This window comes from Ovis aries, chromosome 19 (genome assembly GCF_016772045.2).
Source record: "Ovis aries strain OAR_USU_Benz2616 breed Rambouillet chromosome 19, ARS-UI_Ramb_v3.0, whole genome shotgun sequence".
In the NCBI taxonomy this organism is placed as follows: domain Eukaryota; kingdom Metazoa; phylum Chordata; class Mammalia; order Artiodactyla; family Bovidae; genus Ovis; species Ovis aries.
Genome location: NC_056072.1, coordinates 12,746,981 through 12,770,805, shown reverse-complemented (window position 1 = coordinate 12,770,805; position 23,825 = coordinate 12,746,981). Strand labels below are relative to the sequence as shown.

Here is a 23,825-nt window from a genome sequence, read left to right as displayed (position 1 = left end):
ATCAGCAGAAAACTAAGATTCTGTTAAAAGGTCTGACTCACAAAGCTTATAAGCCAGAAGAGAAAGAACAGAAGCTGTCAGCTGCAGAAGGGGATGTTCACAGAGAATTCAAGAAACAGAAGATGAATTATAGTGAAGATAGATTATGTAAAAATCTGTTAGATCACCATGTGGTGAAAAAAAAAAGCCCAAGAAACCAGAATTTTTATTCCTGATGCATCAAGATTTCTTCCTGGAGAGAAAAGAGATGCTGCCTTGTGGAGACAGGAATTGCAGATAGCAAAGCCAAAGATGGATGTACTTCAGAGGTCTCAGAAATTAACCAAATCCAGGAAGATCACTAAGTAACTCCCATCAGTGAGACATCCTGGGAGCTCAGGCTCCCTGAGCACACTCCCTAGCAGTACTAGGGCACTTGACCCCACTGTGACCTTCACTTGCTTCTTGCTATGGAAGAGGCATGCCTACAAGTGAATTAGTTGTGAATGGGCTACCACCTGGGTAAAGGTACCTATCAGGTATCAGGAAAAGCTTTGCTTTTGATTTGTAAACATGACTTGATGAAAAACTGCCTATTCAATAGAATGTCTATTGAATCCCACACTCTCTGAATGACAGACTACCCAGCCCTCCTTAATGGTGAACACAATGGGGATTTCTCCACTTTATCACTAATCAAACAGACTTACTTGGTGGTCAACAAGGGGCTACACTTGGACAACCTCCTGAGCCAAGGAACTATTTTCAGGATCTGATAAAATATCTGCAACTAATATTGGCCCTGGTGTGGCTTCACTGACAAAGAATGGCCCCAAGAGCTCTTAACTTTCTCCAGGGAGGGGTGGCTTAGCTAATGCCGGTGCCAATAACTTCCCATCTTCACCAGGAGTTCGCCATTAACTCAACACATAAATGACTAACGTTGCCATCAGCCACCTTCTCAAACATGGACCCACACATCCCCAGTCTTTCTTCCTAGCGAGCTTATATCTCTTTGCTGTAGGAAAGTTTAGAAACCTAGAGCCTCTGGCCTTGAGACAGCACCCTCCTTCTTGACTCTCCTTACTTGAGGTTATCTGTCTTTCTCTCGCTACAGAATACATGCAGCCTAGGGTTCTAGAAAGGAGCTTCTCCTGATATTACCACCTGCTCCCCCAGGATTCCAGCCTCGGGATATGTTGGGGTGCTTCAAAATCCACTGTGAACAGTCTTAGAGCTCAGGCTTCCCAGACGGCTCAGTGGTAAAGAGCCCACCTGTCAATGGAGGGGAGACAGCAAATGTGGGTTTGATCCCTGGGTTGGGAAAAGTCCCCTGGAGGAGGAAATGGCAACCCACTCCAGTATTCTTGCCTGGAAAACTCCATGGACAGAGGAGCCTGATGGGCTACAGTCCAAGGGGTCAAAGAGAGTCGGACATGACTTAGAGATTGAGCACAGCTCAGAACTTAGTTTTATCGTTAAGAGATCTTTTTGAACCAAATGACTCAAATCGGATAGATATTTGATTTGTTATGAAGACCACCCCTTGAGCTGTCCCCTTTCATCTCCTCCACTCTCCTCAAACCTGTTTTATGTACTATTAATATAGTTTATACAGTTAATGTATCTTGTGCAACAGAGATGAGTTTGAGTATGATCCATGTTGAATATAAAACTTTTATATCAATTTGCTTAAAAGGAAAATAATTATCAGAACTATTGGCTAATCTATGTTCTTTTGCTCATCCAATGTTGGCTAAACCTTGATCAAAAGTCAAAACACTCAACTCGGTGGTAGATGAATGTTGCCTTAGAGGAAATAAGCAGTCATTGAAATACCCTTACCCATCAACTGAACCTAAATCTATAATGTCATTGCCAAAGAACACACTCTTCAAGAAATCACTTGAAAATTACTAACATAAGTATTCTGTCAATATTTGAGAATTCCCTGCTGGTCCAGTGGTTAGGACTTGGCACTTTCACTTCCCGGGCATAGGTTCAATCCCTGGTCAGGGAACTCAGATCCTGTAAGCCCCATGGCAAGGCCAAAAAATTTTTTTTTCTGCTTTAGCTATGAAAGTAGAGATTGTTTGACTCTTTTACCCTAGTGGGACCCTTTATCTATATAAAATTAGAAATCGACATAGACCCTAAAAGCTGCTTTAGTTGACATGGAGGTGGCCTGGACCCATATTGGTTCTACTTCCCGCTTATCTCATACGGTGGCATCTCCAAGTACCCCAGGGTTTCACCAAGCTCAGTTTGGCAACTTCCATTTTGCGACATAATAGCAATAAGGTCAAGGTCATGATTCAATGGCCATGGAGGCCATAACCAACTTCTCCTATTTACAAACATAAAACTCTATGTGGCCCCAGATAGATATATAATTGATACTCAACAAAAAAAATTTATCACTATCCTTACCCAGCATTCTTGCAAGTGTGTACCTGTGTTACAAATAAGAAGAATAAGCAGGCAAAGTCTCACCGAATTGGAAATAAAACGCCCCACTTTGGGGCCAACAGCATCATCTTTGTCTGTTAAAAATACTTCATTTTATTTCAGTAGAGATAGTAAGTACCCGTTATGATGTTATTAATGGGGCTGACATATGTGCTATGGAGTCAGGCAAGAAGCTCTCCTGGGAGAATAAGTTTTCACATTTCTCTGGTGTCTGAACAGCAACCTAGATGGACACTCAGCAATTTACTGCCCCATAGCACAGCCCCATCTCACTGTGATGCGTCAGCATTTTTGCAGCTTCCCATAGTGAAAGCTTCCCTGTGATTCTATATTCTTTGGGAAGATTAAACTCTGCCTTTCCTCTCCAACTCTTCCATCTTCCTCCTGAGACCACATGAGTCTCAGATTTAGATCTTAGATTTCACATTTAAATGTGACATTATAGACAACAATTTAGTGTCAAGATATTGCCTTGAACTATAACTTAATTAAGGAAATTCATCTGGAGAAAGGTTTAAGAAGATTTCAAAGACCTTAGATAAAGTGATTTCTTTATAATCCTCTCCACTCTCCTCATATCTCTGACCCCTAACAGCACCACCATCACCCCCATTTGTGAACAGGGCACTTTCCCTCCTACTCCAGTAGAAAATCAAAGCCATGGGCAGGAATTGCCTCAGGCTCCCGTCACTGACCCTGCAAACCCGCCAGAACCTATGCTCTCCTTCCTTTTCTCTGATGAGAAGGAACCCCTTCCTGCGCCTGATGCCCCCGCCTGTGCCCTGGCTTCCTCTCGCCAGCCTCCTCACGTCCTGTCATTCAGTCGCTAGGTTGTGTCTGGCTCTGCAACCCCATGGACTACAGCATGCTAGGCTTCCCTGTCTCCCAGAGTTTGCTCAGTTCCTGACTCCCCCAGTTATCTCCTCCTCCTCCTCACACCCACTCCGCTGCCTCCTTCCCAGCAGCATTCAACATGCCAGGTGTCAGCTGGCTTCATGGAACACCCCTGCTATGGCCCCTCCTCTGCCTCCCTTCCTGGTGGGGCTGAGTTGAGGGAGTCGCATCTTCCTTCCCCAATTTCTGTCCTCACCTCCCATGGACTCTCACAGAGGACTCCCTACAGAGTCACACCCTAGAAGGTTCCTTGCTGCTGAACACAGTAGACACCTTTGACTTCTCTCTCTGAACTTTTTAAGAATAACAAACAAACACCCATTCAGTCAACAAGCATTTATTGAGTTCTTACTAGTGTTGGGGACTTAGAATGTGGCAGTAAACAAGTATTGGCAGTTGTGGAGTTTACATTAGGAGGAGATGGGGTCCCAAGCAATAAACAAGTAAATATATGAACAAGATGGTTCAAGAAGGTGATCACTGCTAGAGCGATGCGATAGAGCATAACTATGGAAACCACACTGACTTCCCAGGGAAGCCTCTCTGACATGGTATTGGAGTTGAAGGCATTAGTGCAAAGATCTTGGGCCAGAACATCACAGGCAGAATGAACAGTAAGAACGGAGCCCTGAGGTTGGCACAGGCACTAACAGATAGGACAACATATCACTTACACGTACAAAAGCAGACACCAGAAAGAGGCAAGACAGTGTGATCCTGCTGGGTAGTGAAAGGGCTTCTGAGTCGCAAGCAAAGTGGACCAAGTCTGGAAGAACAACAGGCTCTGTACCCTTTGGGGTTGGGGCCTGGCTCCGCCTCCCCTCCTCCAGCCTCATGAGTAGAAGGGAGGAGTGGAGGACTGGGAGGAGGATCTGTTCCCTGTATCCTCCACCCTTCAACCCCGGCTTTAGAAACCAGTAGTCACACTGGCAGAAAGAAGTTGGAATAGCCTTCTGGAATGGACCCCACTCGAGCCTGAAGAGAGATGGATGCCCTCAACTCTCTCCTCCCACCCCTCCTCTCTGAGCTGGGTAAGGAAACTAGCCCAAGGAGGGGTGCTCCTACAAGGCCGCTGCTGGGTTTCACAGTGGAATCCTACATCACGGTCGGCCCTGAAGGGACCGTGGTCTTCTCTCATGATCAGCTTCAGCGGTCAGGGTCCTCCAGGGTCGTGGGATCGACACAGAACTCAGAGGGGCTCTCCAGTATTTGTGCCTGGGAGCGAAGACAAGCCCAGAGATATTCTCCCAAAGCCAAGTTTCTAAACACACACACACAGAGACACACACACCAATCCGCAGGAGCACCAGGTGATCTGAGGGTCCTCTGTTTTACTGGGGGCACTGCCCCCCACATGTGCATATGTATGGGGTGTGTAGTAGAACCAGAGTGGAGTGAGGGAGTAAGTTCCTATGGCCCTGATCAAGAGCCCATCCTCAAGATCAAAAAGTCCTTTTCAAGAGCCTAGGGCTACAGATAGAGGGAGCAAATCAAAACGAAGAGATGAGAAGTCAACCCCAACCCTGCTCCGTGATAACTGGCTCCAGACCTCCACACCCCACGGAGTGGGTTCACACACAGGGAGGGAAGTCTTGGACAGCTCAGCTGCCCCAGCTCACCCCTCCCCTGGCTTGATTCTCCTCTCCCAAAGGCCAAATTCCTCTCCTAGCTTTCCTGATCCCTCTATAGTATATAAAGGGGTCCAGGCACGGAGAGCGGGGGTGGGGGTAGGGGGGGCAGGTCTCAGCCCTCCCCCAGGAATTTGGGACTCCATGGCCTGAGAACAGCAACTCTCTGAGCACCCTTTCTGGCCCTGCGAAGGTGGCCTGGGGTCTGCCTGTGTCCTGAGGTGGGGAGGGGGGAAAATAGCTTCGCTGCCTCCCAAGGGGCCGACTTAGCAGCCTTGTCTCTGAGCCTTCAGGGGAGGGGAGGCGGGCAAGATACTGAGCCCAGATTACTTGCACAGGGTTACACATTTTACAGAGCAGATAGTGCTGGAGTTGAGACTGTCCAGAGGGCTTGGACTTAGACGGTTGCCTGAGAGTATTTGCTGTCACCCAGGGTGGGTCGGGAGAAGACACCCACAGATCGCTGTGTGAAGCTGGAGACAGGGGCCTGAGGGTGGGAGGGAGTGCCTTCCTCAGACTTTTCTCCAGCTTCTGACCCGGCACATTGGCCTCCTCTGGCCACTAGACAGCTCCTACCCTCCCAGGGAATCTCCGTGCATCTCCGGACCATTTGGCAGCCTAATGTCTTACTACAAAAGAACTTGTAGTTCTTTGAAGCCAACTGGGCCTCTGACTGTGAGCTAGCACAGGGACTGATTAAGGAGGTCAGACGGAGACCAAACGGCGCAGGGGGACAGAGGAGCCCAGGCAGAGGACTGATGACAAAGGAGGAGGCCAGGATTACAAGTCAGCCTAGGCAACAAGACGCCAGGCACGGAGGGGTCTTGAGGTTGGAGGACAACATATGGGCTGGCAGTGGGGCCGTCCTGCTCCAGAGATCCTGGAGGCCTGTATACATCCTCCAGGGGACAGGACTGTAGCTGAGACCAAAGGGTGCTGTGGGGACCCACCACCTGGAGCCTAATGCACAGAGGTGTCCCCTCTCACCTCCAGGCAGGCTGCCCGGCGGCGCCCGCCCCACGGGGACTGTGGGCATCGGCTGTGGCCACATCAGCAGGTGGCGGCCCCTGCATCATATTCAAAGCCGGGTGACCTGTCCCAGGGCACGTGCGTCGAGAAGCAGTGAGTCCAGGAGCTGAGGCCAACCGTTCACCTGAAAGTCCTCCATCACTTCTTCCGAGGGGTCGGCTTGGTCCTCCTTTTCAATCTGGTTAACAAAAAAAAAAACAGAAGAGCCCTCAGCATCGCTGAGGGATGTGTCCTTTCTCAGGGCTCGGTTACTAGAATTGTAGATTTATAGACTACCTTTGAGGTGATCACATCTGGTAAACTCAGCCTTAAAAATCTCTCTTTAATTTCTCACTTCTGGAAGTATCTGGCCAATATTTTTTATTTTATAATATTTTATATTTTGTGCCCAAGCCTGGGAAAGATGTTCATTAAAAACTCTTCTGTCTTTATATCCAGTGATTATTGTTTCGCTGTTAATCATTGCAAATATTTTTAAATACAGAAAAGTGAAAATGAAAGAAAGTGAAAGTGAAGTCGTGTCTGACTCTTTGCGACCCCATGGACTGTAGCCCACCAGGCTCCTCCGTCCATGGGATTCTCCAAGCAAGAATACTGGAGTGGGTTGCCATTTCCTTCTCCAACTGAAATACAGAAAAACACAAAATCAAAATACCACCACTCCTAGAAAAAGCTAGTTTTACTGCCTATAGACATGCACACATGAACATATACACAAATACACATGGGGTGTGTATGCACATTATAAAGTTGTGACCATATTGATGTGTTCCTATTTTGATGCAGAATAGACTTTTCAAGAAGGAGATAACACCCAGTTATTTCCTTATAAATATGTGATCATTATAAATATGTGATCCCAAAATACTATTGCTTAAAAGTTTATTCTCCAGCTGAGAGATTAAATTATTTAGACTGCAGAAATCTATGTGGCTACCTTCAAAATAAGGTCCTGTCAAATAGTTTCAAAATATCATCAAAGTTCTTAATTGAAAAAATAAACTTAAAAAAAAATAAGACAAGTGCATCAGGAATATGCATTTTTCCACCAGAGATTAACCTTATGAGGATCACAGCTTTTCCTATAATTTGGGGACTTTGAAAAATTCAAAATAAAAATAAAGTGTTAACAACAGCATTCTCCCAAACCCCAGATTATAGGGCAAGTGCTAGTGCCCATTGGAAAGGATCCAGGACACCAGGAAAAACAATGAAGAAATACTTTGTTGAAACTTGCCTAGTGAACTGTAGCCTGATAGGCTGGAACACGTCTCTTGACATTTAGGAAGAGAATCTGTTTTCTGGATCTTTTCCATGCCTTCCAGACATGGGCCAGCCTGTTCACATTAGAACATCCTATAGATCCTGCTGAATATAAAACCCTGGATGCTGACACTCGTGTGGGTGCTCACATAGCCTGGGTACCACCTCTGCAGTTACCGCAGCACAGAGACCACTTAGCATCTTAGATACTCTGAGCACCTGGTTATGTCACAGGCTCCCCTGTATCCAACCTGTGCAGCAGCAGCCCCTGAGTTCCTTCTCAACCAAGGGAAGCAACCAAGTGGGGGAGGATTTGCCAGTAGTTAGGATTGAGTGACACAGTGTATCTATTAAATAAAAGTTCTAATAAGAGCCACTTACTAGTAGTAGAAGATGATGAACTAAGCATTTTATCATGATCACAGATAAGGTAGACAATAGCCACATGACACAGATGGGAAAAACACAGCTTTAAGAGAATAAGTGACTTGGATAGACAGCTGCGCTTAGCTCAAATCTGATGCTAGGGTTTGACCTTTCCATCGGGCTGGACTGACTGCTAGGTGTATTGATAGGTCTGTTCAGTCAAGCCCTGAGTCGGGCCCTGGGGTTGTGAGTATAAGATAGAGTCCCCAGAACTTCCCTGGGGGTCCAGTGGCTAAGACTCTGTGTTCCTAATGCAGGGGGACTGGGTTCAATCCCTGGTCAGGGAACTAGATCCCACATGCCACAGCTAAAAATCCCATGTGTCACGATTAAGACCTGATACAGCCAAATAAATAAATAAATAAATATTTAAAACAAAAAGAAAAAAAAAGAGTCCCTGCTCCCGTGACTCCTGCACCCTCCACCAAGGGAGATGGACCCTGGGGTGTCAAATGTACCAGCTGAGCTCACACTGGAGTTGGCCTCTGCTCAGTGAGAAGGCTTGGTCTAAGGGCCATTCCCAGGCTCCTTCCCACTGATAGCAATGATGACTGCAGACACAGGGGTCCTCTGGCTACGTGACATACTCTGCATATCATCCCCGTTGGCTGCATCTGGCCATTGGCCAATCCAAAATAGGAAAATAACTGGTCACTATTAAGCAAAAACCAAAGCTGTATAACATGTCCTAATCATCATCTTGGAGCCTAGCTCTGAAGGGTGAAAATTGTAAAGACCTTCCACGTGGCAGAGCAGAGGAAACAAACGGCTCGAGGCCCTGTGGGGCTGGGGAAAGAAGAGGCGTGAGTTCTGGCCTACACATAGTCAACCCTCACAGGACTGTTCTTCGGGGTCTTAGTTCTCCTTAAGAGCTGGCCCTAAATGTAGGTTAGAATTAAGTCCATCAAGTAAATGCAACCCCGAGAGCTTCATCTCTCATAAGCATCAAGGTGGTGTCAGTACCTGGTGATCCTGGGCAATTGCCCAAGTTAAGAATTCTACTGGTAACAGGAACCTCTTTGATTCTGTAAATGCAAAGCATATTCATGCCCATTCTCTAGTTTGATGCTAGAGGATGTCAATCAATGAGCTATGAGGAAAGACAAGCCACATCCTGAAATAAGAATTTGAGGTAAAAACAGGTATGAACCTACAACTCAACCCAAGTCCAATATCTGGTTGGGCCCAGGCCTTTGGGATCTAATCCCTTTTAATTATTCAGAAAGACCATTTGGCAAGGGCTTAATCTTATTAAAATATTTTTCTAAAAATAAAATGTTCTAGGTGAAATAGCAGGATAAACCACATACAGAAACGAGGCATAGAGAGCAAAAAGGAAAAAATAAAACTCTCTCTTTTTACAGATAACATGACTATCAATGTAGAAAATTCCAGAGTCTACCCTCCCCCAAATAAACAAGAATAAGTGAGTTTAGCAACATCACAGGATATAGGATCAGTATAAAAAATCTTATATGTCTATACATTGGCAATGAACAATTGAAACTGAAAAAGAACCATTTTAATAGTACATAAGAGCATGAAATGCCTAAGTGTAAAGCAAACAGTATGTGTAAGACCTGTATGCTGCAAACCACAGAGCAAAAAAGAGCTGAATGAATGGGGAGATAGGCCATGCACTGCTCTCCCCAAGCAGACTTACAAACTTAACACTATCCCATTCGGTTCTAGCAGGATGTACTGTAGAAAATCACACACTGATACTAAAATTCCTATGGAAAAGTGGAAGAATGAGAACAGCCAAAAACAATTTCAAAGATGAAAAAGAGTGTTGGAGAGTTTATCCTAAACTGATTTTAACACTTACTACAAGGCTATAGTTAATGAAGCTTGTTAAAGAAAAGACACATAAATTAATGAAACAGAATAGGAAGTCCAGAAATAAACTCACACATGACCAACTGATTTTTGACAGAATTGCAAAAGTTATTCAGTGGAGAATCTTTTCAGCAAATGAGGCTGGAACAATTGAATATCTGTATGTAAAAAAACTTGAACCTCAATCCATATCTCATACCATTTACAAAAAATTAACCCCAAATGGACAGTAACGTAAAAGTTAAATTTTTAAATTTTGAAAAGAAAATACAGGAGAAAATCTTTGTGACCTTTGGTTAGGCAAAGCACTCTTACACACAATACAAAAAGCACACATAGAATACAAAAAAAAAAAAGATCTATAAAAATAATAAATTAATAAGTTGGATTTAGCCAAGGTTTAAAACTTTGGCCCTTCACAGAGACACTGTTAAGAAAATGAGGAAATATTTGCAAAACATATATTTAACAAAGGGCTTGTATCCAGATATATATTTTTATATATCTGATATATATAAAATAATTATATTATTTTACAATAATATGGTATACAATAATACAATATTAAGACACAATAATAAAATAATTTGCTTTTTAAGTGAGCAGAAGATCGAGTACACACTTCACCGATAAATGTCTTTGGTGGATGATATACAAGTTCATTTAAAAACCATCATTAATCAATAGGAAAAGCAAAATTAAAACTACAGTGAGGTACCACAACTCTTATATTAGAATGGATAAAATTATAAAGGGCTTCCCTGGTGGCTCAGTAGTAAAGAATCCGCCCACCAATGCAGAAGACGCAGGTTTGATCCCTGGATCAGGAAGATCCCCTGGAGCAGGGAATGGCAACCCACTCCAGTATTCTTGCCTAGGAAATCCCATGGACAGAGCAGCCTGGTGGGCTACAGTCCAAGGGATTGCAAAGAGTGGGACACGACTTAGTGACTAAACAACAAGAAAATGAACCCTTATGTTCACTGCAGCGTTATTTATGAATAGCCAAGATACGGCCAAAAAGCAAAAAGTTTTTCCGTAACACCTTGCATATATATGTATATGCAATGGCCTATTATTAACCCAGAAAAAGGTACGGAATCTTTCCATTTGTAGCGACATGGAAGGACCTGGAGGGCATTATGCTGAGAAACAGAAGTCATAGAAAGATGAGCATCATAGGATCTCTTCTACATGTGGAATCTAAAAAAGCAAACAACCAAATGAAAACAAGCTCAGAGAGAGCATAGAGGCAGAGAGTAGGGAGGAGAAGTGGGTAAACTGTTTTGACTTTTTTTTTTAGTTTAAATAAACTAGAGCACTTAAATGAATAAATAATGAACACTTAAAACATTTTAAAATCAAACTACCAGGATTTAAAAAAGGAGTCTGATGGAGAGAGAAGGAAAAGCCAGAGGCACCTGGTGAAGTTTAAGAACAGCTGCTGTTGGCACCCTAACAGCGTAGAAAAGCAGGCTGTTGATGAGCTGGATGAGTCCACTGGTGATTTCAGAACTGGCTCTTTGTTTCCGTCACTGGAGAATAAACTCCATACGAACAGATGGTCCAGACGCAGCTCCATCCAGCAGAGCTCAGCAAGCCCTCAGCACAGCCTCACAGCCTGTGTCTCTGGTATTCCTAACCTACCCTAACCTTCCCAACCTCTGATTCTCTCCTCCTCAGAGTATGACTTGCCTTCATCTTAGCCCATTAATGGGTCTCTCTGCTTTCCAAAGCTTCTCCTGCTCCCACCAGCGGCCCATCCCTCCGTACACACCACGAAGGAGCCTTACTCTCCCCACCACCTCTAAATCCCCTTTGTTTCTAGGCTCAGTCTCACTTCTGCATCCCTTCACATCAACTCTAAATGTACTTTAAGTTATGGTTAAAAAAAAAAAAATCCAGAAAGTAAAATTGGCAAGCCTCTGTGTGTGGTGAGAGGTTGGAAGTCAGACTGGCGCTTGGGTTTCCAGTGGGAGTGACTAGAGGGGCTGCGGTGTTATTTGCTGAGGTTGTTGATAAGAGGAAGAGTGAGAATTACTAAAGACCCAAAAGGCCTTTGTCAAAATTGTATAACCTCTAAAGGTCAGATCTCAAGAATGGCACCATTTCTAAAAGTAAGTCAGTTTCAGGAAAGCTTTTTGTGACCTTTTCTTCACATGGAATTTAGTAGCTCTGCTTCGGAGTGAATTTTTTCCCATTAACCTTCCTCCTACCCTTTGATTTAGGACAGTCAGTGTCAGTAGAGTATTGTATGCATTTTGCATAGTACGGTGAAGTAGTAACCCTATTGCATTGCCTTAGGACCTTTGGGAACCTGAGAAGGGAGCATGAGTACCACAGGAAGGGTTCAGATGAGTCTGGGATGTCACTGGACATTATGATTGAAGCCTGTCAGGTCCCCTGGTCCCAGGGAAGGGCCAACAACTGAGGAGGTAATAGCCTATAGAGGTGTCTTCTCTGATAACCACTGAGAACAGCTAACTGGGGGAGTCAAAATACGCCACCACTAAAATATTTAACTAAGTAAAACCAGCGAGGCTAAATCCAGACACATCTGTGTCTCAGAGGAGATTGGCTTTCATTGTCTTCCTCCTCCTGATGTCCTGGTTCAATTCCCAGCCACCCAACAGCCATCATGCAACTCACTGGGGATGGTAGGCTTGAAACCACCACTATGGATGCCTTGCCATATACAATTAGTTTCCTCTGCTCTCCACATTTCCTGCTGCTGCTGCTAAGTTGCTTTAGTCATGTCTGACTCTGCGCGACCCCATAGACAGCAGCCCACCAGGCTCCCCCATCCCTGGGATTCTCCAGGCAAGAACACTGGGGTGGATTGCCATTTCCTTCTCCAATGCATGAAAGTGAAAAGTGAAAGGGAAGTCGCTCAGTCGTGTCCGACTCTTATCGACCCCATGGACTGCAGCCTCCCAGGCTCCTCCATCCATGGGATTTTCCAGGCAAGAGTACTGGAGTGGGGTGCCATTGCCTTCTCCGCCACATTTCCCAACCTCTTCTACATATGCCCTCTTCAAAACTTACCTGTCATAGGACCTTAGTACTCAGGCCCCTTTGGAAGGCATAAGTTAACAACCATATTACCTGGTATACAACTTCCTATTATACTTCTAGTGACTTACCAGTCACTTACCAATCTGTTATTTCTCTTCACAAATTAATCTCACCTCATCTGTGCTGGGGATGGGGTGGTTACTTGTTGAAAATGCAGCTCCCCTGACCTCAGCAGTGACTCAAAGAATTAGATTCTTTGCGAGCATTTTAACATTCCCCACTTGATTCTTCTATGTACTAAATCTGAAAACATCATGAGACATCCACACACTATTATACTCTATGTAGTCTCTGAGCATCAAAGCATATATGAGAATCTCAAATACAATTAATACCCACGGTTAACTTATAAAACAGGTTCATTTTCAAACATTCAAAGAATTGGCTTGCCATGCGTGTGGGCAGAGTATATGGGAAATCTCTAACCTTCTGTTCCATTTTACTATGAACCTAAAACTGATCAGAAAAAGCCATTAAAAAAAAAAAAAAAGGCTGACCTGCCTAAGATGGAGCTGAAGAGCACGTGCTCTCCAGTTCACCTATTCCGTCGACAAGCATCACCCCCTTTGGTTGTTCAGCCACCAAGCTGTGTCCAACTCTTCGGGACCCCATGGACTGCAACATGCCAGGCTTCCCTGTCCCTCACCATCTCCCAGAGTTTGCCCAAGTTCATGTCCATTGAATCGGTGACACCATCCAACCGTCTCATCCTGTCGCCCTCTTCTCCATCTCCCTCTTATCCTCTACTTATTCTAACCTAACCTCTTTGAAGCCCCAAACAGGGAGCCATTATCCAGGTTCCCATCGCCCAATGCACATGCTGATTATGTGAGTACTAGAGCATTTAACCCTACGCTGAGGATAACTGTTCTCTCATTTGGTCCCGCTGAGTCACCCTGGTTGTTCCGGCTGCATCCCCATCCCCAACATAGTATGTGGAACTCTATACATATGCAATCAGGCTTGTTGAACGAATGACTGTCTTGCCATTGAGATTAACATCAGATGAAGTGTGTTGGGAGGAGGGTTGAATGATCTGGCTGACCCTCTCCTTTAGCACACACACAGACACCCCTAAGAGCCTCCATTCCTTCTCTCTGAGGCACAGGAACCGAGGCTCGCACTGCGGTTCACACTCTGACTTTATACGTTAATCATTTCCAGCCCTGTTAGACAAAGGAAGCAGCCCATGCTGCCACCTGAAGTACTGCGCCAACAGCATCTTTGAGCAAAACGGGAGCCACACTAGGAGTTTCAAATGAGGGGATTTAATGCAGGGAACCGAGGACAGTTTGTAAGGCTGAATGAAGGAGGACCATTGAGATAACGCATTGGTAGTAAACACAGGAAGCAGCTACTAACCTGAGGGCTGGGGGGAGCAAAAGGGAAGAGATGGTGTTACCAGAACCTAGAAGCTTTGACGGGGGACCCCCCACGGCTGGTGCCTGGCCCTCTCTGGGGGCTGCTGCGCGGCTGCTGCTTGGCCTTCTGAGGGGGCCGCTGCTTGGCCGGTGGAGGTCGGGCTTCTGGGCGGGGGCGTGGCTGGCGTTCGGGCCTCGGAGGGGACCGTGGCTTGGCTGGCGCTCTGACCACCGCGGGGGGTGCAGCTGGCTGGCGCTTGGGCCTCTGAGGGGACGGTGCGCGGCGGCTGGTTCTGAGAGGGCCAAAAGAAGCTGCAGGCTGGGGCAGTGGCTCTCCTCTGCTGCCTGCGTGATGCTGACCGGAGCTGGAACAGGGAGGCAGCCCTGCGCCCCCTCCCGCCTTCCAGTCTCCCTCCAGTACCTTCCAGCGGCAGAGCCTAACGGGGAGCCGCCTGCCAGCGGGCTGGGGAAAGCGCAGGTTGCAGAGAGCCCCGGCCCAGAGCAGAGCAGGAAGGGGGAACTCGGAGCCGGAGACAGAAGCCAACGCCCAGCCCAGGCGCCGGGCGGCAGCACGACCACTCACCTGGTCTTCTGGCAAGCGCAGCAGATCCAGTCCTCCTCTTTCTTCTGGTAGAAGCAGCCACTTTTACAGATGCTGTACTTGCGGTCCACGATCTCGCGTTTGGAGTTGAGGAAGGTGAACGGCGGGCAGCAATGTATGCTGAAGTGCTCGGAGAACTTCTGGTTCTTGGAGAGTCTGGGGCCCTCCTTAACCGCTTTCTGACTCATCTCACTGGAAAAAACAGGGATGGGGGCAGGGGGAGTGGGGAGACGTAAAACAGCCCATCAGCAAGGAGGTGTCTACTCCAGGAGCCCACCCCGGGCCACTCGCTGGTCCCAGCTCACATCCAGGGCTGTCTTCCATCCTGAATCTAGGTCAGTTTCCTGCCCAGCTCTATAGAAAGGCGCTACTGAATAAACTGCCCTTTTTAAAATAAAATTAATTTAAAAATTGTGAGTATAGTTGCTTTCCAGTGTTGTATTAGTTTCTATTGTACAGCAAAGTGAATCAGCTATACATATACATGTATCCCCTTTTTTGGATTCCTTTCCCAGTTAGGTCACTGCAGACCATTGAGCAGAGTTCCTTGTGTTCCTTCCTTGAGTTCCAAGTTATCATTAGTTTCCTGTTTTATAGGAATCAATAGTGTATCTATGTTATAGTATATATATAAATGTCAATCCCAACCTTCCAATACATCCCATCCAAAATTAAAAATATATATATTTATATGGTTTTTAAAGGTTGCATTCCATTTACAGAATTTTGGCGGTATCCCCTATGTTGCGCAATACATCCTTGTAGCCTACCTTACGCCCAATAGTTTATACCTAGGCAGGAGAAGGACATGGCAACCCACTCCAGTGTTCTTGCTTGGAGAATCCCATGGACAGAGGAGCCTGGTGGGTTGCTGTCCATGGGGTCACACAGAGTCGGACACGACTAAGGCAACTTAGCAGCAGCAGCAGGCGGTATAAGGGAAGAGTTTGTTAATTTCTATTTGTGTATTTTAAAATCATGTTTTCTGAAAATGGACTCTCTTTTCTCTTATGTGTTAGCCACTCATTTAGGACAGGAAAATAATATTATAAAGCCAAATACATCTATGGCAAAATAATGTTGAAGATATAGGAGTGACTATTTCTCTAAAGAATCAAGGAAGATTTGTTATTAAAAACATAATTGCTATTCATCCCATAATATGCTACACCAGAGAAACATCAGGCTATAGACACACATCAACATGTTTGAATCTCACAGACATGATGTTGGACAAAAGAAGTCAGATCCAAAGAAGTATAAACCATGATTCAATTTATATGAGGTTCAAAAACAGGTAAAACCAGTCAAGAGCATGGTGCTAGAAATCAAATCATAGCTGTATTTGGAGAAGGTGGGGTCTGAGAAGAGGCAGGAGGGAGCCCGCTGGAGCAGAAAATGTTCTGGATCTTGATCTGGGAGATGACTGCTGCTGCTACTGCTGCTGCTGCTGCTGCTGCTGCTAAGTTGCTTCAGTCGTGTCCAACTCTGCGACCCCAGAGACGGCAGCCCACCAGGCTCCCCCATCCCTGGGATTCTCCAGGTAAGAACACTGGAGGGGCTTGCCATTTCCTTCTCCAATACATGAAACTGAGAAGTGAAAGTGAAGTCGCTCAGTTGTGTCTGACTCTTAGCGACCCCATGGACTGCAGCCCACCGGGCTCCTCCATCCATGGGATTTTCCAGGCAAGAACACTGGAGTGGGGTGCCACTGCCTTCTCTGGGGAGATGACTACACAGGTGTATATGTATTTAAAAGTTCAGTGAGCTCTGCACTTCATTTTTGTGCATTTTACTGCTTACCTAAGTTAAAAGGGGGCTTCCCTGGTGACTCAGACAGTAAAGACTGCCTGCAACACAGGCAACCCAGATCTGATCCCTGGGTCAGGAAGACCCCCTGGAGAAGCAAATGGCAACCCCTTCCAATATTCTTCTGGGAAATCCCATGGACAGAGGAGCTTGGCGGGCTACTGTCCACGGGGTCGCAAGAGTTGGACACGACTCAGCAACTAAACCACCACCTAAGTTAAAAAGGAAGAGTAAGAGGAGGAAGACAAGAAACTAGGGAATTTTGATTCTTGGAAAACTTCTGAAAGGGTGGGTAAAGTCTTAATCACTATAACATCCTTCGAGAAATGTGCCACATGCAGAAATAGTCCTATCACTGCAAAACACTGAAGCACACAGGGGACTTAAATGACTGGTAACCAACGAGAGCCTGCAGATAAGCACAGGAAATGTGCATAGATACTGGACACTGGGCATGTTCTTGCTGTCAGCAGACTCAAGGTCAAGTTGCACACACAGGCATGCAATATGTCATTGCAAGACAGGATGATATCAACCAACAGAAAAAAGTACAAAGATCAAGGAAACTGTGAAAAAGTGTTGAATTCTTTGAAGACAGAGCAGATAATCCGGGTTGGGTTTTATTGCTGTTGTTTATTTGCCTGTGCCAGGTCTTAGCTGCGACGTGCGAGATCTTCATTAGGGTATGTAGGATCTAGTTCCTCAGCCAGGAATTGAACCTGGGCCCCCTGCATTGGAGGCCCAGAATCTTAGCCACTGGACCGGGGAAGTCCTGGTCTAGGTTTTAAGGATGAATATGTTAAAAAAACAACTAAGTTACTTTGAAGGAATATTTTGATTTCTGTTTTTGGTTTCTTTTGTTTTTTATTCAAGTATAGTTGATTTATAGTGTGTAATTTTTGTTGTTTTTTGATGGGGTTGCCTTCTGCTGTAGTTAGAAGTGAGGGCTGAGGGGCAAGTTGAGTGTAGTTATAAAAAGAAAATATGTCCTTTTCACCTCGTAGACCTTGTAGAGTCCAAATTTTGTGTTATACCTGTTATATACGTTGCAACTGTTCTTTCCTGATGTTTCACCATCTTTTATCATGTCAAAAATAATTAATCTTTTTAAAAATGAGTGGCTGTATCAGGTCTTAATTGCAATGTACAGGATCTTTCGACGCAGCAACGTGGGCTTCTCCCTCGTTGTGGCACACAGGCTTAGTTGCCCTGAGACATGTGGGATCTTAGTTCCCCAACCAAGGAACAAGCCCTGGTCCCCTGCATTGGCAAGTGGATTCTTAACCACTGGACTACTAGGGAAGTCCCCCAAATTATTAATTTTTAGGTAATTAAGTTTCCTACTTCCCAGGGAGGTCAGTGGTAAAGAATCTGCCTGCCAGTTCAGGAGGCCCAGGTTCAGACCCTGGATCAGGAAGATCTGCTAGACAAGGGAATGGCTACCCACTCCAGTATTCCTGCCCGGAGAATTCCATGGACAGAGGAGCCTGGTGGGCTACAGTCCACAGGGTTGCCGAGAGTCGGACACAACTGAGCGTGCACACACACAATGCAGTTTCTTACTTGGGGTTTTATATTTTACTTAGGAAAGTCTTCCTCACTTCAGAAGTTCTTAGTCGTAGTCATGAATATCCCATTTTGGAAGAGAATCTTCTCTGAACCTCATTTCATGTCTCCATCTCTGTAACTCCTCATTTCTATAGAGAAGTTATCAATAAATGCTGTTTTTTCTCTATTCCCACATCTCCTCCCCATCCATGCGCTTTTGTCTGGCTTCTGTTCCTATTTGCCCAAAAAGAAGTGCTGTCCATAAAGACCTCCGTGCTGCCAGACCAGCCGTCTTCTTGTCTGAGCTCTCTTTCCATGTAAACACTTCCCTGTCCGGTCACTGACATTCTCTTAGATTCCCTCCACCATCTCTAGCACTTCCATCCCAGTATCTCTCATAGGCTCATCTGCTTTGTCCAAAACTTTTAACGTTAGAATTCTTCAAGGCACAACAAATACTAAATGATTAATGGGGTTGCTTCAGGCATCCAATTCAGCATTTATTATATGTTCCAGTTGTGCCAGACACAGCCTCTGTAAAAAACACAAAGCTGAGTCACACTGAGTCCTGTCCTCAAGAAATGTATCCACCAGCTGGGAAGATAGGCAAGGATGCACATGGCATGCTCATGAGTAACAAAACCCATCTATTGAGCCCAAATATGTACACATCTCTGGATCAGATAAACATCCTGCTGACGGCGAGCTCACAGTGTACACGAGGAACGTTGCATAGATGTCAGTAAGTGCAACTCAAGGACGGCATGCTCTGGAACACGAGAATGTGCTGAGCAATGGCACGGAGAGTCCACAAGAGCGGGGCCACCTGTCAGCTGGGGGAGCAGGTAGAATATAAGTGGAAACCTTTCATCTGGCCCTGAGATGTGGACAGTCAGAGATAAGGGTTTGTGGAAGGATGGGAACGGTTGATTCCTAAGCAAAGATACAGAAAGGTGAATTGCAGCATGGGAGAGGTGGTGGTGTCGGGACACGGGTGATGAGGTAGCAGAGTTACCCGTCACTGTGAAGGCTCTAGCCCTTGTGGGTCGTGCCATCAGCTGATCCGAAGTCTAAATAGAGGAGAGGGAGAGACCATCTCATTGGTCTGGGTTATTGTTAAGTTGAAGTGTGTTTACAACATCTGCGTGGAAATGGACACCTGAAACTCAGGAGCTAGAGCTTTCATCTCGAGGGTCCTTCACCTCACGGAAGAGGCACCACCTTGGGAGTGGGTGTGGTAGGTGTGAGCTGAGTGAGGAGCCAGGCCAAGCGAGGCTCCCAGGAGCAGCAGTGGGCCTACCTTCAAACCCCAGGAAGAGGGTCTGAGAAAGAAGGAGCCTCAGGAGCAGCAGGGAGGTGGGAGGAGCCTCTTGGAAATCTCCAAATTTGCAGGAGGAGGAAATGGGTCATCAGTATCCAAAAAACTGCTTTGTACAAACAAGCATTTTTAGACCAGTGAGACACTGAAGTTGATTTTTAGAGTTTGACTCACTGTAATTACAACCCTGATGATCTTCCAAAGCCCTACCAAACCCTACACACAGGCAAAGTCCAGCTCAGGTCTCTGCTCCCCTGGGAAATGATGGACTGAAACCCTCTTTAGGCTCCCAGCTCACAGACAATGCTACCCAGCTTTTCACAGGCACTTCAGACATCACCAGTTCCTCTAGCCTGCTCGGGTCATCTTTCCCCCGGTGTTGGAGGGAGATTTTAAGTCTCCTGGGCCTCTAAATTCCTGCTCTGACTAAATTCTCGATTCCCACCCACCTGACAGGATGCCTGGGCCCACACTATGCCCATCTAGACTCCTACCCGGAGAGTTCTCAAATTATTCCCTGACAACTCTCCCTACTCTCCTCCTTACTCACCATGTCCAGCAGGGGGCAGCCTCACCGCTTGTTACCCATCGAGTGTGTTCCTAAAGGGGAAAGCAGTTCTCTTCCCTGGAACCCTGACATTCTAGAGAACCAGCTGAAAATTCACCCCGCTTTAACACAGCACTTCCCACCTTCCTTTAGTAAAACGTTTTCAGTTGGTGGAAAGTCTCTGGCTACTATTGCCTGTGGAAGCAGAAACACTGCATTTGGTTGGGGTACATGGTTAATTGGTTACGTATACTCCTCCAACTCTGCCCACGCCATGCCCCGGCTTAAGAATGCTAAGATCCATGTGCTGACCCATAGCAACAACACACACACACAAGCCATCCTTTCCCACCACACCAGGCTTCCGAGTAAGTTAGTTTTGTTGCTGTTGTTCAGTCACCCAGTCTTGTCCAGCTGTTTGTGACCCCATAGACTGCAGCACGCCAGGCCTCCCTGTCGCTCACCATCTCCCAGAGTTTGCCCAAGTTCATGTTCATTGCATCGGTGATGCCGTCCAGCCATCTCATCCTCTGACGCCCTCTTAGTTGTAACTGCAGGCAAATAGGGCTGGGTGGCTCTGTAGTAAAGAATTTGTCTGCCAATGCAGGAGACGCAGCTTCAACCCCTGGGTTGGGAAGATCCCCTGGAGGAGGAAATGGCAACCCACTCTAGTATTCTTGCCTGGACAATCCATGGACAGAGGAACCTGGAGGGCTATTACTAGTCCATGGGGTCACAAAGAGTCAGACGGGACTAAGTACACACGCACGGGCAAATAACTAATGGTAGAGGAGCAAATTCACACTTCCTGAGACCCTGTTCTATGGTGGTTGCTGCATATTCTTTATCTCATTTTTCTAATATTGCGTAATCATCAGCAAACTAAAGATGAGGTAGGCTAAGGAAGATGACTAAGTGCAAAAAGTCAGTGAGAGGCAGATGGGGGTTTGAACCTAGGTCCCTGTAACTCCAGCTTCCGGTGCACATCTGAGCTCCCTGTGCTCAGCCCTCCTCCAGGGGGAGCAGGTGTCCAGGCAATGAGACCAGCTTGGACTGTGAGGGCCCAGAGGTGGGCCCAAGGATGGGATGCGGGCACAGAGATGCATGGGCCTATGTCCCAGGGTGACAAACACCAGAAGCTGGGGAAACAGCTCCCTGAAGAAAGGCAGAGGGTGGAGTTTGGAGACATCACAGCCCCCTGCCGGAGCCCAGGCTGGAATGTAAACTCCCGTCAGTCCCTCTCCCTCCAGCCTTTAGGTGGTTTTAAGACCTATATTCACTGTTGAGACTTAGAAAGCCTGGATAAAGGAAAATAATGAAAATTCCTGAATTACTATCTCATAGTTAACCACTTATAAAATATTTGAACATTTTTTTGCCTTGAGAATTTTACATGTAAATATATAGTTAATAAAAAAGTCACGGGATTTTCCAGGCAAGAGTACTGGAGTAGGGTGCCATTGCCTTCTCTGAAAAAAAGTCATACCATACCTTATATACTTTTCAAATTATATGCTTGAAAACTCAGTCATTTTTTAAGTTTCATTGATACAGACATAATAGTACTTGTGGCATTTTCTTATCCCTTTTAAAATCTGTAATAACTTTATAGTCACAGTCCCCTTTATGGTTGATAACATATATTTGCATATTCTCTCATTTTCTTGATTAATCTTGGCAGAACTTATCCCCTTTGTGACTTTTTAAAAAAACAAACTCTTGGTTTTCTTGCTTGTCTTTGCTCTTTTTTTCTAGTCCATTAATTTCTGAGTGCATTTATTATTTCTTTTTTTTTCAGTTTTCTTTAGATTTATATTCTTGTGCTTTTTCTCACATGTGCATTTATAATATAATATTTGCATACAACTTCAGCTGCATACCACAATATTAACATAAATTTTTCATTTTCTCTTCACTTTGAATATGAATGAGTTCTTCTTTGATTCATCAATTATTTTTTAAAACCTGTTGTAGAATTTCAAAGTGTATGACGCTATTTTTATTACAGTGACTTCTGGCTTTAAGGCATTCTAGGCAGAGAGTTGAACTTGGTAGAGTTCATGTGTTGTTCACAGTCAACATTTTTAAATGTTACAGGTGTGCTTTGAAAGACTGTGCATTTCCAAAAACAATTTGGAATTATATAGGGAAGATAGGAATGTGAACAAGCTACAGTCTAGCAACTTATTCTGCGCACAGACTACAATCTAGCAATTTATTTTTGGCTCATAGCTCAACCTTGCTGATAGAGCCCCTTGGTGGAGCATAAAGCTGGAGGAGCCCGAATCACTGATGAGAGTCATTCTAGCCCTGGACCCCTGGGTACTGATCACCTTTTATGCGAGAGACAAACCAACTTCCACCTTGTTTAAACCACTGCTTCAGCCACATGTGGTGAAATAAAATTCTGACTTAGTACACTCAGTTCTTTCACCTTAAAAAGTGTGTCTTACTCAATTTGGGTGTTACAACAAAAATATCATAAACTGAGCAGCTTATAAACAGTATAGATTTATCTCTCATAGACTAGAGGCTGGAGAGTCTGAGATGAAGGTGCTGGCAGATTCTGGGTCTTGCAAGAGCCCACTTCCTGGCTCCCAGATGGTGGGAAGAATAAGAGAGTCTCTGGGGTCTTTGTAATAAGGGCACTAATTCCATCCGTGAGGTCTCCACCCTTATAACTTCCCTAAGGGCCGACCTCCAACTACCATCACATTGGGGGTTAGATTTCAAAATATGAATTGTGGGAGACACAAGCAGTCAGTCCATAATAGAAATAACAAATAATATTTAGCTCAGAGGGCCTTTGATAGAATTAAATAAAATAAATAGGATAAGAACCTAGTACTACCAAATATAAGTAACTTGCTTCATAAGTTCCATTTTCCTTTCACTAAGAATTCATTCAAATGACGTGTCTAATTCCACTGACCTCTTCAGGCACCTTCTTTATGCATCTCACACGACATTTAATTCAAGCATTAATTAAATGCTTAATAAAGTAAAGACATCTTCATTTACTTCTGTGACTAAAAGCAGATCATTAAAACACTACATGTGTTTTCACAAACCATACCACCTAATCACAGAGAAAGCATGAACTGTCTGACAGGATGAAGACAAAAAATGACTGAATTTGAAACTGTAAAATTATCATTTCTTCCAGGCTTTCCAGATGTCTCCATATACTCTAAAACTAAAAAGGAGGGGAAAGTGAGGCAGGTATTTGAAGAAGGAGAAAAAGTGAAGGAAAGGAACCACAGGGAGAACAAGAACCTCCTCTCACTGTTTCTTGAGCACCTACTATGCTCCAGATGCTGTCGTTTCTACACTTGCTCTTAGCCAAAAGGCCGAGGAGCGATCTGTCATTTCCAATTCCCAGTATAACCTTCCAGGTAGTCTCCACTGTCTGCCTGTTAGAGATGAGGAAACTGAGGCCTGAAGAAGTTACATAAACTCTCCAAAGTTGCATAGTAATGATAACAATAAAAATGATAGAAAACTCATAATGTCCAGTATGACTACTGACTACCCGATATCTGCACTGCCCTTCTATAAAAAACCTTGCTGATATGCCCTGTTAAATATACATAACTTCCTATGTGACCACATTCTGGCCAAGGACGGAGGCAGAAGTCTATGGATGCTTGACCTTTTCCTTCCATAATAAGGCTTTTATTCAGTGAGGGACTCTCCCCTGGTGAGGGCATTCAGCCCATCCCAGCTCTTCCTGGACCCCAGGGGGCAGCATTATTTCAAGCCTTTGGACCTTGAGCCTTAGGGCTCCTTCCCATACTTCCTTCCCACCCAACAATTAACAGAGCAAATGCTTCTAAGACCTTGGGGCTCAGCCCAAAGCCAAGTCACTTCCCAAGGAGGTTTTCCAGAACCTTCCTTTCCTCCCAAGGAGAAGCCATCACTACTCCCTCTCTTGTGCCCTAGCCCTGTAAGTGAAAAGTGAAGTCGCTCAGTCATATCCGACTCTGCGACCCCATGGACTGTAGCCCACCTCCGTCCATGGGATTTTCCAGGCAAGATT

The 23,825-nt window shown here is 45.3% G+C and overlaps 1 protein-coding gene and 1 long non-coding RNA gene across 7 annotated transcripts in view; one reads left to right on the top strand and one right to left on the bottom strand.

Annotated features, from left to right (window-relative positions):
* Positions 1-23,825, top strand: part of LOC105603379 (uncharacterized) — a 96,611-nt gene that overhangs the window by 26,316 nt on the left and 46,470 nt on the right. The window lies entirely within an intron of this gene.
* Positions 1-23,825, bottom strand: part of MOBP (myelin associated oligodendrocyte basic protein) — a 44,774-nt gene that overhangs the window by 6,631 nt on the left and 14,318 nt on the right. The window contains exons 3-6 of one of the 6 annotated variants that reach the window (XR_006057145.1): positions 14,547-14,756; positions 14,011-14,256; positions 5,958-6,177; positions 3,664-4,557 (exon numbers count right to left, since the gene is read on the bottom strand). Coding sequence is in view for 3 of the 6 variants with exons in the window: in XM_042236528.1 (XP_042092462.1) it covers positions 6,138-6,177; positions 14,011-14,256; positions 14,547-14,752 (492 nt within the window). In the remaining 3 variants the exon portion in view is untranslated. Of the gene's footprint in view, positions 1-3,663; positions 6,178-6,515; positions 14,257-14,546; positions 14,757-23,825 lie in introns of those variants that run through there. The other 5 variants (XM_042236528.1, XR_006057146.2, XR_006057147.2 and 2 more) reach the window with 5 other exon arrangements.